The sequence below is a fragment of the Dasypus novemcinctus genome, chromosome 1, assembly GCF_030445035.2.
Source record: "Dasypus novemcinctus isolate mDasNov1 chromosome 1, mDasNov1.1.hap2, whole genome shotgun sequence".
Lineage (NCBI taxonomy): Eukaryota > Metazoa > Chordata > Mammalia > Cingulata > Dasypodidae > Dasypus > Dasypus novemcinctus.
The window spans coordinates 90,031,672-90,047,270 of NC_080673.1; the positions used below are offsets into that span (position 1 = coordinate 90,031,672).

At 40.1% G+C, this 15,599-nt stretch overlaps 1 protein-coding gene across 7 annotated transcripts in view; it reads left to right on the forward strand.

The window, feature by feature from the left end:
• ELOVL6 (ELOVL fatty acid elongase 6) overlaps positions 1-9,406 on the forward strand; it is a 140,254-nt gene extending 130,848 nt beyond the window's left edge. For all 7 annotated transcript variants that reach the window (XM_058294110.2, XM_004476162.5, XM_071215093.1 and 4 more), the window contains one exon: positions 3,810-9,406. In XM_058294110.2, the coding sequence (XP_058150093.1) occupies positions 3,810-4,234 (425 nt within the window). In that variant the 3' untranslated portion in view covers positions 4,235-9,406. The remainder of the gene's footprint in view (positions 1-3,809) is intronic.
• The last annotated feature ends 6,193 nt before the right edge of the window (positions 9,407-15,599 follow it).

The following is a 15,599-nucleotide window of genomic DNA, read 5'->3' on the forward strand; positions in this document are numbered from 1 at the left end:
TTTCTTCTTATTTTTTAGGCCTCAAGTCCTGTCTTTCATTTGTCTAAGATCCTGAACTCCCTTATGAGCACTAAAAAGGAAAGAGCTTGTGGGGGAAAAAAAGAACAGTTCTTCCATGTTCGATACTGAACCTGTATTTTCCCTAAAAATCCACATGCCTGCAGTTTTCTCTCAACTCTTGATATATAGCAAGAAGGGCTTTCTGCTCCAGCAGAAAACAATGAGCTCATTTCAGTGAATTATAGGGTTACAATCTACTGTTAACAAACGAGGGGAAGAGAACCAACGACCTGCTTTGTGTGTCAAAATCTTTGAGTACCTGCTGTTTGAATTACATTAAAACCTGCTGAGATTTGGTTTTGTTAAACCTTGGAAACATCTGCTCTGAGTCTAGGTCCTTGCTCAGTTGAGCTTGTCATTGTTTTTGAAACTGACTCAGCAGCTCTCCAGCTAACTGCCAAGTGGAACGCAGCAGTCTGTGACAAACGACATGTGCAGAATGGACTCTCTCTGTCCTTTTGTGGCTGTTAGTGTGCCTGGGATCTCCAAATGCTCACAACTTTTTCCATAGCTGCGCACAGATCTGCACTTACCAGGCAGGCTGGTGGAGAGAAGATCAACTATGAGGTGTAGCTAAAAGATGTGATATGACTGAAACATACAAACCAAAAGTCCTATTACTTAGTCTTGGCCAAAATCCTTTATACAATGTCCATCAGACCTTTGGGCAAGATGGTTTGCATTTCTGGGTCACTCTCTAGTTTTTGGCAAGCGTTTAAATACCACGAGTTGGCAGGAGTCTAGGTCATGACAAATGAAATGTGATGGGTGGCTCCCCAGAGTTAAAAAACAAACCCATAACCACGAGAATAGTATGATGTAGTATCTCAGCTACAATATCAACAAAGAACCGCGAGAGGTCTCCATAAGCTCCTCTGGCACTGTACCAGGTTCTCACTTCACCTGAGAGACTACCATTCTCTGGGTCAGCAGCAATACTGGGCAGTGACCTTAATGTGCATTGGAGTGGCACTTCTGGAAGACCTAAGAACCATTACTGGGTTATACTCTTGTTGAGTACTCCCTTCTACCTCCCCGCATATTTTCTCTGAAAAAAATTCTGAAGAGAATTCAAATTAATTTTGTTTTGAAGATTTTGTGGCACCTCTGCCCACCCCACCAAGTAATTAGAAACACTTACTGTATCTCAGATCAAGCCTGAGGAACTCCACCCCCCAGCCCCCCATCTTAAGACAGGAAAAATGCAAAGTCATTCTCAACCCCAGAATTGTGCCTTCCACTTTCTGTTGCGTTTTAGCCCATCTAATATGGTCCGCCTTTGGTCCTTTACTACTTTCTTCACATAGAAACCATTCTTTAGACAAAAAAGTTTTAGTATCTGTTTCTTAGTGGGGTATGCAGAAAGTGATGGTAAAGTTAAAAATTAAATCTAAAGAATCAGAGGATGAAGTGCTTTACAGCAAGTGACTTTTATTACAGTATGTTTAGATATTGTGTGGGTTTTAATGCCTAGAAAATCATAAGCAAACATCTTATTAATTGTGCTTGACTAAATTGGTTTTTAATATACAGTTCCTTGGATGTCCACCTTCTTTCCACTGTGAACAAAGGTAGACTGGAATTATTGTGTCCACATTATAGTTTACAGAAGAAAGGGAGCTACAAAATGGTAATTACACAAAAATAGGGGATCTCTGACAGGCAGGCAAAAATTTTTAGCCCAGTTTAACACCAAGAAGTAGATCTCAAGTCTTCTGATCACAGTTTTGTCCCTTAAGTATACATAGGAGAGTCACCATCACCATCTATCCATAGCAGCCCATCTGACATTTATAGTCATAATAAAAATCCGACATCTCCCAAGAGGAAGGAGGACTTCAAAGAAAATTTTATGATAGGCTCAGAAATGCAACAACTGTCAGCTTTCTTTTTTTTAAAGATTTATTTATTTAATCCCTCCCCACCCACCCACCCCCGTCTGTTCTCTGTGCCTATTCGCTGTGTCTTGTTTCTTTGTCCGCTTCTGTTGTCGTCAGCCGCACGGGAAGTGTGGGCGGCGCCATTCCTGGGCAGGCTGCTCTTTCTTTCGCGCTGGGCGGCTCTCCTTACGGTTTCACTCCTTGCGCGTGGGGCTCCCCTACGCGGGGACACCCCTGCATGGCACAGCACTCCTTGCGCACATCAGCACTGCGCATGGGCCAGCTCCACACGGGTCAAGGAGGCCCGGGGTTTGAACCACAGACCTCTCATGTGGTAGACGGACGCCCTAACCACTGGGCCAAGTCCGTTTCCTCCTTTTCTATTCTAAACAAATACTTCAAAATGTTTAATAATCCAGTAGGGAAATCAACTAATAGCTGCTGCTCAATGGAGTTGGACCTCCCTCCCACTCTATTATTCCACCATGGCCCTCAGAACCTTATGTGTCTTTCCAATGCCCAGCATTCTTTGGCTTTTCCTAGTACCGAGAGTTTTAGTGCATTTAGGAAGTGTGAAGAGGATAAGATAGTGTGGTTTTACTGTTTGGGGGAGAGGGGATGCTCTCCACTAGTTCCCTGATTAATTGCATTACAGAATAAGAAGAGGGATCATCTAGTTATTATATACAAAGCAGTCACACTTGAATTTACCTAAGCCCAAGAAAAATGTTACTTTTTCCCTTGCCTGATAATCATAGTGATAGGAAAGAAGACTATAACTATACATGTACCAGCATAAATCCTCTTTCTAGTCACATCCCAGCACCTATTCCCATTTTTCTTGATTTGTTAATAGCATTCAGATATATTTATTACCTCACTTGCCATTGATAGGGATACACCTAATTTATTTTGCTCTTCATTCATTTTTACATAAATGACCTAAGTATATTTTTCAGAATCTCTAGACTTTTCAGGAAATCATTGTAGCTATCTACCTACCTATACATAATTCTAGTTTCAAAAAGTATAAATTCCCTACCCCTGAAATAGTGGTCTTTTTCTTGAAAGGGATATAGCTAAAAATTTAAAAAGTTGGATAGATTTTAGAAAGTTTTTTCAGTCAGTTCCATAAATTGCAGTTTTCAATCATTTGATTCATTGGTATAAAATTTCCCTATTATCCACTTCAACAAATTTGTGAGTATGTGCAAATGTCTTTTGTTCCCACTTTTTCTGTTTTTTTTGTCTTTTGCTTAAATCATAATTTCCTAACTGCCATATGGCTAGAATTCACATTTTTCAAGGATCTCATAAATATAAGTGTTTGACGGTGGCTTTGGTCCTCTTCCAAAAAAAAATTATGGTATTACAATTCTAGAACATTTTTTCTGGGCACCTGGTTCTATTCTGTTTCTTTCAATTGATACTTAATCCAAAGCAAGCCACTTGGCTCCTCAGTGTGGTATTTTCCTAAAGTGTGTGGTTGGGGGAGAGTTGGATAGCATGGTTGTTGATGTCCCTTCCATATCAGTAATTAAGAGGATTTTGTATAAAACGCCTTTTTTTTAAAGTAACAATTATTGAGTCCTTACCATGTGCCAGGAAGGTATATTGATTATCCTATTGAATCTTCCAACAACTCTGAACAATCATTATTATCCCCATTGTTATCCTTATTTTACTATAGGGGAAACTAGAAGCTAGTGAGGATAAGTAAATTGCCCAAAGTTGTAGAGCTAGTAAATCCCCATCCAGGCTTCAGCCTGGGTATACTAGAAGACCTCAACCCTCTTGTAAAAAGACCAAGTTATCACGAGGTGATGGTCAAAGGGTTCACGTTCGTTCTCTTCCTTCCTTGTCTTTCAGGGGACACGATATTCATTATTCTGAGGAAGCAGAAGTTGATCTTCCTGCACTGGTACCACCACATCACTGTGCTCCTGTACTCTTGGTACTCCTACAAAGACATGGTTGCTGGGGGTGGTTGGTTCATGACTATGAACTATACCGTGCACGCGGTGATGTACTCCTACTATGCCTTGCGGGCAGCAGGGTTCCGAGTCTCCCGGAAGTTTGCCATGTTCATCACCTTGTCCCAGATCACCCAGATGGTGATGGGCTGTGTCATCAACTACCTGGTCTTCTCCTGGTTGCAGCAAGACCAGTGTCACTCCCACTTTCAGAACATCTTCTGGTCCTCACTCATGTACCTCAGCTACTTTGTGCTCTTCTGCCATTTCTTCTTTGAGGCCTACATCAGCAAAATGAGGAAAATGAGAAAGGCTGAATAGTGTTGGAACTGAGGAGGAAACCGTAGCTCAGGGTCATCAAGAAAAACAATAGACAAATGAAAATGGCACAAGGAATCACAAATGGTGCAGCTAAAACAAAACATACGAGCAAACACAACACCCAAGGCAGCTTAGGGATAATTAGGTTGACTTAACCCAGTAAGTTTATGATCCTTTTTTGGTGAGGACTCACTGAGTTCGCTTCCATCTCAAAGGACTGCTGCTGGAAGACCCCCTTCTCTCTCCATCTGTCAACTCTAGGACAAATGAGAACAAAAGTGAGCCAGTGGTAGAAAGAAAGAAACAGAAGGCAAACAAGGTTATTAACGTTATATGAAAAAAGTATATTACTGAGTGTTACAGTTCTCTATAGCTGAAAGAATTTCACTTTGAAAACTGTGTGAGCACACAACACAATCCTTTCTAATGTTTTTCTGACACTCGGCTGGAGCCAATAGAAAAGAAAAAATGAAAGAGACACAGGGTGTGCATCTAGAACAATAATGCTTTTGCAAATATTAAAACCTTTTTAAGAAAGGTTAGCAGTTGTAGTCCCCATTGGAAAAGATGTCTTAATCACCTCCTGTGAAAATGGATGTAAACAACCATATATCAACTAAGACCGGTATTTTTCTCCTCATTGCATAGTCTCAGGCTAGTGAGTTTGCCAAAACCAAAAGGGGCAGTATCAGAGCACTACTGATAGCTGAACTGCAATTTGTAAAGTTAGATGGGACATGAGGCATTGTCTTTTTTTTTTCTTTGTTTTTTTTTTAAGGAGGTACCGGGAATTGAACCCCTGGACCTTGTATCGGAGGCAGGCACCCAACCACTGAGCCATCCACTCCCAAGGTATTAGCTTTTGTTCAGCTGCCCAGGCTTCTGAACAGAAGAGTAAATACAGAATAGAAGAGATAGAAACTCACACAAATGGTCTGAAAATGGATTCTCTTCTGTCTGTAAAAATGTTCAGTCCTATGCCATTACTGAGCTGGGAAAGGGAAAAGACAGTAGGAAAAGATGCAAGCTGAGATCAATCCAAAAGACAGTATGTATACCCCTCCCATCTGACTAAAGGCATACTCAAAACTTTCCAGATGAAATCCCATGGTACAGTCCATATTGTCTATAATTTTTGTGAGTTTCAAAGAGAGATCTGCAGGGCTCTTCCTGATATTGGGTAAACACTGTGTTTCTGCATCATCTGCATTTGCTCCCCAAGCCATTTAGAGGTGTTTAAAGTGCCCTCTGCCGGTCAAGTGGAGATACTTCAGCAACACACTTCATGGCAAGTTTGGCTTTCCGCAAAGAGCCCCTTCTATGTAGACTTACCCCTCAAGTTTTAAATGGTATACAATAGTCACCATATTTTCTACCAAATCAGAAGACATCCTGCTTCAAGTCAGCTTCAGAGATTTTTTTAAACAGGGCTTTCGCTCTGGAACTCAGAAAATCGATTTATTAAGAGCCATATTCTTTAAAAATAAAAAAGGTAGATTATTTGTAATATTTCAGTCCTTTACAAACCAAATAAATGTGTAAACGTTTCGGGTGTTTTAAAGGAGTGACGATGTAAAGTTGTTTAATGTGATATAATAGTATTCTAATTGGTTAAGTAGTTTAATGATTAGACAAGCTAGATGAAAAGATTAGGGGCTACCACACTGCATAGCATATAACACACAGCCACATGTGCACACAGATGTGGGGTGGACCAAACTTCAAAGCCCAATTGAGTAGAAACGCCTTTTCTGGCTAGCAGAAAAAGAAACTTTCTCTTTTTTGCTTTATTTGAGATTATACAGTAAAAGGGATTTTCCAGATTATTTTTATATTATTTTAGCTTTAATTGTGCTGTCATTCATGAAACAGAGCTGCTCTGCTTTTTCTGTCAGAGATGACAAGGGCTTTTTCAGCATCTCATTTATGTGTGGAATTTTAAAGAATAAAGTTTTATTCCATTCTGTGTGAATGGTTTGGACAATGAACAAAGAATCCATACAAACCAAGTCATGACTGATAGACCTGGGGGTAGGAGAAGGTGAGAAGGAGGGAAGCAAAGCTGTGGCATCTGTGTTAAATTATTGTGAACAGTCTATGATGTCTTGACATTGGTTCATAGATGAGAAGCAATTGATGGAGGAATGTACTCCTTTAGGGCAAAAGCTGACACGAACTATAAGAAACAGCTAATAGATTCTTAGGATGCAAATAATGTTGTTTTGAGCTTTGAGAATGCCTAATACTGTGCAATAAGCCTTTTCCCCTTATAACAGAAAATGAGCAGAATAATTAAAATGAAAAGGCAAAACAATAACTGACTTGAGTTTAACTGAAGGGTAGTTGGAGGCTCATCTGGTTGATTTAATTTAATTATTTAATACAGTGATTTGTCATTGAGCTTTTAAATGTAGGTTAGAACTAGGAAATGAACATAAACCTTAAATAGATTGCAAATGATGCTTCCAAAGCACTTTCATCTTGATATTGGGTTCATATTTTTGTTCAGTTGTGAAACACTTTAGAATTTTTGTTTACAGGTTGAATGTCTAAGAAATAGTTTTTAAATTAAGTAGCTATATCTAAGGCATTTCCAATATTTATCATGGGAAGGAAAAAAAAAAGATGTTTAGAAAAAATTCTGGGATTACAGTTCCAGTATCGTATTTTTAACATCTCAGCTAAACTGCTGAATTATAGTCATATATGAGACTGGGTCACTACTAGTCCTACCAGAGAATTGACTGCCACCTAGGTAAAAGCCTCCTGTCAGTTAACATTCCAGAAAACTTAGGCAGGCAAGGTTTTTAGCTGCCCCACTATGCTGCAATAGATAATCTTTGTATTCAAGATTTTCTACCGCATTCTAATCCCAGTATGGTGGAACATCATTCCAGGATAAAAACAAACCCTTGATCTCATATGTTTGTACATGCCGTTTCATATACTGGGTCTGAGCCTCAGCCAGAGTCCATGAGTTTGCATTGGGAAGCATTCTAGTGAGAAATACTCTATTAGAGCAGGAAGTGTTAAATCTGGGCCTTCCAGTTTTGCAACTTCTATCTTTATTTATATACAAAGCCAGGTCTAGAGTATCAAAATAATAGGTTGACATTATTATTCCAGGTAATTTTCTCCCTTCCTTTCTAATGACCATTACAAACACTAGGGAAGGGGTGGGGAATGGAAATAATACATACTTATGTGTGCTAGAGGGGAAAGACTGCCTCGGTCTTACTGCCCTCAGTTCCCCACCTCCCTTTATTAATGTCAACCTGGACTGAGTCAGAAACTTCATTTGAGTGTGGTTTTTTTATAGAATTGAATGGTAAAACAGTAGGAATCTAGAAAAGCACTTGTAAGAAAGGGACCCACAGAATTTTTTTCTTCAATCAGATGTGGTATCTTCATGATAGGTTATGCCTGTCACAGCCCAGTAACAAAACAACTACAGTCAATTACACTGTGGTAGAACATTCCAGAAGCTCGACCTCATTCCCAGACTGCTGAATTACCAGGGAGAGAGAAGAGGTCTGGATTACAATTTTTTCTTTATTCTGATAGAACAGCTTCAACTCAGACTGTGTGTGTCACACTACTGAGAGAGGTACCACACAATTCGAGGGCTTTTCTCTTCCAATTTGGTTAATGATTATTTAACACGGTCAGTAGATTGGCCATGTGCTGATTCAGAAGAGCTGTTCAGAGAGCAAGAAGACCGAATAGGCCTTGCCTCCCAGAGCTCAGCACTTGGTGTTGTATGGGCATGGCCTATGTCTGTCTATTGTAGACGTTTATTTCCCTGAAAGTTTCCATCCTGAAAATACAGCTGTGTGGGGGAATTTCATGGTGAAAGCCCAGAAATTACCAGTAATTGAAGAGAAAATAACTTTTATAATATTTTTGTTTTTAAAAATAAATATTTTACTATCAATTGGGGATGATATGGTAATGCTGTGAGTCATTGTCTCCTGTAGCTTTTTATGTTGTTCTTCTGTCCCTTTTATACTTGTTTCAAGTATATTAGACCTGATTCTTTGTGCCTCAGACCTGTTACAATCCAGAAGAGATTTTGCTAAGAATGCACTACAGCATTTAGCCTGTGGTATGTACCCATAAACTGAGAGCTGCTGATGCAACAGTATTCTTATTTTGTGTAGACAATCAGTATATGACATACTGGGTCCCAGTTTGACAGTGAGTCAACAGCCTTCATGTGTGGGTACCTGATAAACAAAACAAATGTCAGTGCGTTAAAGCATTTTCTTGAATACCAGTTGTGAAGACTCTAGATATCTAAACATCCACGAGCCATGTGGCAGAATCCATAGCAGAAGAGGCCAGTTAGAGGTACGCCTGGGCAGAGCATCAAAGCATATTCACAAGCCTACTGAATCACACAAGTTGCTTTCCTCATCCTCAGACACTTTGCAAATTCAGGGCTCACAGAAGAAGGGGGGGAAAAACAACCCATGCTTCTGGCTCTCCTTTCCTCCTTCTCATTTACACAGTCTTTTTTTAAGTGAAACAGTAGTTGTCCTCGCACTAAAGAGATGAATAATGGGAGCACACCAATGTGTGGATTTGGGGAGGTCTCAATAAAGGCACTTTGGTTTAGGCTGGGCAGGCAAAAGTCTCGCTATCAGGTATATATCGATGGAAACCAAACTCAAATCTTCACGGTAGTAAACTTCTCCTGAAGCAACTGGTTACATGAAACAAACTGGTTCCATAAATCTGGGTCAAGCCATATTTGCAGCCCATTTAGGCCAGAACTGAAGAGTCGTGACTCATGTTGGTACTTAAACCCTGCTATTTCCCCAATGCTTGGCTGCACTTGACACTTTCTCCCAGTGGACAAAATCAGGAAGGCTACAGAAGTAGCCTGATAGTGCTCCCCAGGCATGTCAGTTTCAGACAGGTCTGCCTGTCTGGAGATGGTTCAGACAGGAGGTTACTTGCTGCTACCTTGAAAGCCACTGGGAGATTTAGCCTCTTAGGGACCCCACGGCCTATGTTCAAATAGAAGCCCATTCATACAAGCCTCACAGAGCAAATCACAGCAATGTTGGAGTTGTTATTTTCAAGTGCTTATGTCACGACATTAAAAAAATATTTTTTCTGGTGTATTAAAATTAAAAATAAAATCATAACTTTTGATTTAAAATCAAACTATGTTTCTGGGTTTTTATCTCTGTTATTCCAGGCAGTTTGGAAAGGGGCACCCGTGGCCCTGAGGGCTACTCACAAATCTCAGAAAGGCTCTTGCCGTACTGACACCGACACACTCATGGAACCCGGGCACGTCCCTGAATGCCCTCCCTTCTCTAGCGGAGCCCAGCAGTGATGCCACCACCCAAATCCCACAAGGCATCTGCCCTTCAATGATATCTTTTACATGTATAATGTTGTACAGTTTACACGCTTTCCACCATCTACTAGCTCACAAGAGCAGTCCCAGTGGGGCGTCTTAAAGTGGATCCCCATTTCACAGACGAGAAAATTTTGCTTATTAGATCAAATGCTCCAGAAGCAGCAGGGATGAAATTTGAATCTAATCTTCAATTTCATTGTAGCCATTCAAATCTTTTGAAAAGAAATATAAGTGAATAAATTTCCAATACACGACACTGAACCAGGAGTCGCTTTATTACGTCATGGGACAAAGTATTTCAGGGGAAAATATGTCGGGGAAAATACTTAGCAAGCCAAACCCCTCCCTAGAGTTCCTAGGCGGTCGTGTCTTTGTCCTAAGATCGTTTGGCCTTCAACTTGCAGTGTCGTGTTTCTCGTGTTTTAATGTGTACCTTTTAGGGTAAATGCCTTTTGTCATGTTTGGTGGCTTTTTGGAGCACGTATATACAATGTGCACTGCGGTGAGGTCCTTACAGTATTCGACTTGTATTTAAAACTCAAGAACCTTCTGTTTGTGGAGCTTTTCTAGCCAAATTACTCTGAACATTATATTTCTTCTAATCATCTCGTTAAGATGGAATATTTTATTCCTTCTGCAATCTACGTAATGAATTTTTCTTAATTTGGGTTAAAATGGGGGGAAATTTCAGACTGTACCCAAAGTTTTTTTGTTTTTGTTTTTGTTTTTTTAGAAGGTAGCAGGGATTGAACCCAGGCCCTCAGACATACAAAGCAAGCCCTCAATCACTGAGCTACATCTGCTCCCTAAAGTATTTTTTATTAATTATACAAAAACAAAAAAAAGAAAATCAAGCAGAGTCCAGAACTTACTATAAATGACTGTTACAGCTCCTGGTAGAAACACAATCCCAAAATGTAAGTCTCAGATGAGTAAAGCATTAAAGCATACAAGCATTTTATACTGTTTTACTATCAAAATTACTGTCTTTGTGAAACTCCAAGACCAAAAGATTAAATATAGCAAGCTTCCTAGATAGGAAAATAAGAATGGGGTAAGAATTCTCTTGGTTGGTTTTTTGTTGGTTTGTTTTCAGTATGAGTGAAATTAATTGGAGCCACAGTGGGTGTCCTAAATCAACGATCAGGGCAGTTAAAATAACTGAAAGTGTTCCCCACTGGTTGATCTTTAACAATAGCTTTTTATTCTCCAGGCCTGTAGGTCTGGGGCAGGGATTCTTGCTCCTGGAGATCAACACTGGAGGCCCTGAAGAGAAGCTATGCTGAGCACAAGGATTTTCCTAACTGGGACGTGGGGTGGGAGAGAGGCTACACTGAGTGCTTCCCCCACCCCAGCACCACAAAACTGGATACACCTAAACACACACATGCACACTAGAATCGTGTGTACTCTCTGCTTCTCTCAACTCCAGGCAAATCAAGAGAAGCACTGGGACAAGGAAGGATTGGATCCTACTGACCTAAAAAAGACTATTACCTAATTATCCCGTTGAACTAAACCTTTTACCTTTTCATCATTCTATATAATAGTTGAAGGAAGAAACCATTGGTATTTTGCCTTATTATATATGTATTATAGAGAATATATGGAAAAGATCATAAACACAAAAGTCACATATACTTATTAAAACAACGATGCAGCCCAAGGGTTAAGCATGACAGTCCCCTGCTGACACACCACCCTGACATCTCACTACTACAGTCTCTCATCTTTGGTGTTTCCAAACCTCCAGGGTTAAAACCCTGTGCTACGCTCTGGGGTTTCATACACAACTTCCTTTTCTATTGACAACACTAATTCCTTTCATACTAGAGGGAAAATCTGTCCCCCTGGGTGTTTCTCTGCTGTTTTATTTATGAAAACTCCAATGGGTGTTTCTAAAGACAGCTAATCTCTTTATAAAGGGAAGGCAAATATTGCTTGCTGTTCCTGCATCCTCCCCTGCTCATAGTTACATATGAGTTACTATAAAATGCCAGAGCATATTTGCAAAATGAACACTTTGTCTCCAAATTAGATGCCGTTCTAATTTTGACTTCGTTTCAGAATTATAAAATCAATACAACATAAATAAACCTCTGAAATCCAAATTGACTTAGGCAGCCACGCTGACTCATTTGTTAATTTATGTGAAACACGTATTTCCCCAGGACCCAACAGCCTATAAAGGCAGATTTTTTGCCATTTTGTTTGCTCCCACTGATGCAGGACCTCTGGTTCCTGCCAAGTTCCTCGCATCTAATTCTGGAAATTGCCAAGGGGAGTGTCACAGTCTCTGTTCTCTCAGGCATTTTTGTTATGCACATTCTGTTCCACCAGATACTGTGGTCAACCCCCTCCACCTTCCATCCCCACCAAACCTGCTATTGCCTTTCTCCACTGGACCCGAAACCTCTCTGTGCTCGGGCAGATGAAGCAGTTCTCAGCAGTTTCCTGCCGTCATGCTGATAAGGCAGGGCACCCTCTGCTCGGCTGAGGGGTGAGGTGCCTCTTTCCCCTTGGTTAGATGTTCTGTGTGAGAACGGAGGCTCCCTTACTACTGAGAACCCAGATAGACATTGAGGGGGTTGGCAGGTGGATTCAGATAATAGCCAGGCACTTTGCATCAGAAACGCCACCCCGTGCCAAAGCTTTCCCTTGGTTTCAACTCATTGGTCCTCATTTCTTCTTCAACTAGGGTCGGTGCCCTCCGTGAGGGTCCTCAGCCCCATTATAAATGGACTCCAGTGGCCACGAAGCATGCTCAGACATAGCTGAGCCCAGCAGAGGACACAGCTGGAATTCCTTTTCTGGAATTTTCTGGAGCACTTTGACAGGCTCCCCATCTCTCTGCCCTGCCCCCAAACCAAAGGTTCAGACATCTCTGAGTTGCACTTAAATTCAACCCGGGTGCCCTGTTTCCCAATAAATAAAGCTCATGCCTGCTTATGAGCAGAGTGTGTCCTTTGGTTTGGTCCCCGCCCCGACCATGCCCTTGGAGCTGGGTTGGAACAACGGGCAAATTCAGCACCTGCTCTGCGTTGCTTGTAATCTAATGAGAAAGTCAGACATTAAGCCACAGTTGCCACATCGTTAGGGATTTATTGCGCTGATAAGCCCCATGGAGTAGAAGAACACAGTGCTGAGTACATAACAGAGGTGTCCTAACCTGCCCTTTCCAGGCAGAGGAAATGGGAAGATGTGAAAGCCATGAGTCAGGAAAAAACAGAGTTTTCTAAGAAATGATAGTGGCTTTCTGCATTTTGCTGTTTTAATTCAGAAAGCCAATTTTCACTTAAGGAAAGAATTTGTATTGCTTTTAAAATGTTTATACTTCAGTACTCGTTTATGTGGGACAGGACACCCACATAAACGAGTAAGGAAGAATGGGGACAGAAAGGGGTCTTCATGGCAGCAGGTCAAAGAATGAAAGCAATGCTCCACAAAGAGGGGGGACAATGAGGGGCAATATAGAGGCACATAAAAAGGGTCTGGTGATGTTACTGTAGGAAGAAATTGTACAGCCTGGAGAAAATTTTAGTCTATCATACCATCTGTCTTGATTCCTGGTGAGGAGGTTTGTTACATTTTAACTTGTGTCCTGCAGCCTGCAGGTGGCCGCCTACTGCTGGCTGAGTTTCCCGTAGGCAGGGGACCCACTGGACTCCCACACCTGTTCCCCTTGCATTCCCAGGGCTCAGATGAATAACTGTTAACATGTGGTTGTGGAAAGGCCATTCTATTTTGAATACAAATGTTTGTGTATGTATTAATAATTCTGGCCATTCCAAATTGCAAGCTTGCAATTTAAGCTATAAGATGCAAGAATTAATCTCTGTCTTCTCAAGAAGTTTTCTTATCATAATGTTCATGCTAGAAGTAGGCCGATCATGAAAAATGGTCTCTTGGAACAGTTAAAATAATTAATGAGGAAGCAGATGTGGCTCAACTGATAGAGCATCTGCCTAATGTATAGGTGGTCCAAGCTTTAAACCCAGGGCCTCCTGGCTCATGGGGTGAGCTGGCCGCTGCACAGCATTGCCACGCACAAGGATTGCACCCCATAAGAGGAGCCTCCCAGTGTGAAAAAAGCACAGCCTGCCCAGAAGTGGTGCCGCACACACGGAGAGCTGATGCAGCAAGATGAAGCAACAAAAAGAGACACAGATTCCCAGGGCTGCCTGACAAGAATGCAAGCGGACACAGAAGAACACACAGCGATGGACACAGAGAGCAGACAAATGGGGGAGGAAGGGGAGAGAAATACATAAACATAAATATTTTAAAGAAATAAATAATTCATGAGCCTTAGTATTGGACATTCAGGTGAAAGTTTTCTCATGTCTCTCAAGGGTCTTGACTAACCCACTATGGATGACTATCAAAAGCAACACACAAAAATGCAATACAGCAAATTTGTCGGCAAGAGCTTTCCCTTTGCCCTAATGGAAATATGGTTTTTCACCTAGCATCTCACTTCTGTTAACCTTGGAAAAAAGTTTTCTCTCTTTATAATGTGTGTTCTAATAATAATGAGACAATGTAGATTAATTGGCAAACTTTTGGAAGATCATGATAAAGAATAAACAGAGATTCATGAATAGATGACCCATAAAAAAAGAAAGTAGGAAATATTAGTTAACATTTATTGAACAATTAGTATGTACCAAGTAGTATGCTAAGTGTTTTTCAAGGACTGCCTCATTTAATCCTTATAGCAACCTCATACAGTTGGTTCTGATGAGTGAGTCTGTCAATAACATTTGTGTCTTGTTATAAACTTGATTCCAGAAATATAGACAACTCCCAAATAATTGTTCTATTCAAAATGTCCTAAAAGTCTAGAGTTTACATGTAAAATTCCAAGCTAATTAAGTATGCCCTTGTCATTCAAAAGTAGTGAATGAAGTATTACTCACAAGGGGCACATTAATATAGGCCCATTCTGTTACTTTGAAACTCACAAATAAACCTTTAATTTTTAAAATGTAGGTAAAGAGCTGTATATGTGAAAAAATCATGTGGATTGTCAGATGCTCTGTGTGCCAAGGAAATACATTTGTTTGTGTGTTTGAACTAGATAAGCTGCATTTTGAGTTTTAAGTAGTGAATTTTGCTTTAACTATGGGGAACTATATAAACCTCATTTAATTTAGCCACACACTCCAAAAAAGGGCTCTCCTTGTCTAGGTTTTTGGTGTAATTCATGACCCTTGCACTTCTGGATTACTTTGCAATTATATTACTCTAATTGTATTTTAACTATAACATCATGTTTCTTTCTACATTGCAGTTCTAGTCAATGAATTTCAGCCTTTATCTAGTGCCCAATTCTGAAACTGGAATGAAGCCAAGAATCACCAGCAATAAACTATTAAAGCCTATATACTTTTCCTTTTTTCTCTTATTATATAGATGTCGTATATCAAGAAAAAACTAAAATGATTTTAGTCCTTATCAGAATGCCCCCAAATTTACATATGTATGTGTATTTTTAAAAGTTTTTTTCCTCTGTTTTGAACTTCTACTCAATGAATTTGAGCTTTTTAATTTTATTGTGCCTAATCACTAAGTTTTTTATTATGAAAACTTTTAAACACACATAAAATATAGAATAGGATAATAGGCCCTCTATTCCCAGCACCTAGATTTAACAATTATTAAGATTTGCCATATTTACCTTAGTTGTTTTAAAGCAAATCCCAGATATCATGACATTTCACTCTTAAATGCTTGAATAAAAATTGCTTTAAAAAAAACACACTCTTGTCCACATAACCACAACACCAGTATGATACCAAGCAAAATTAACAAAAATTTCTAGCTGTATCTGATATCCTGGCCATTTTTCAAATTTCCCTGATTTTCTCTACAATGTCTTTTTACAAAGCAGTCCTCCTTGCTATTTTTCCATGCCACCTGATCTATTAAAGAAAGGGGATCGATGGTTCTCTTAAGTGCCAACATTCTGGATTTGTCAGATTGTTAAGT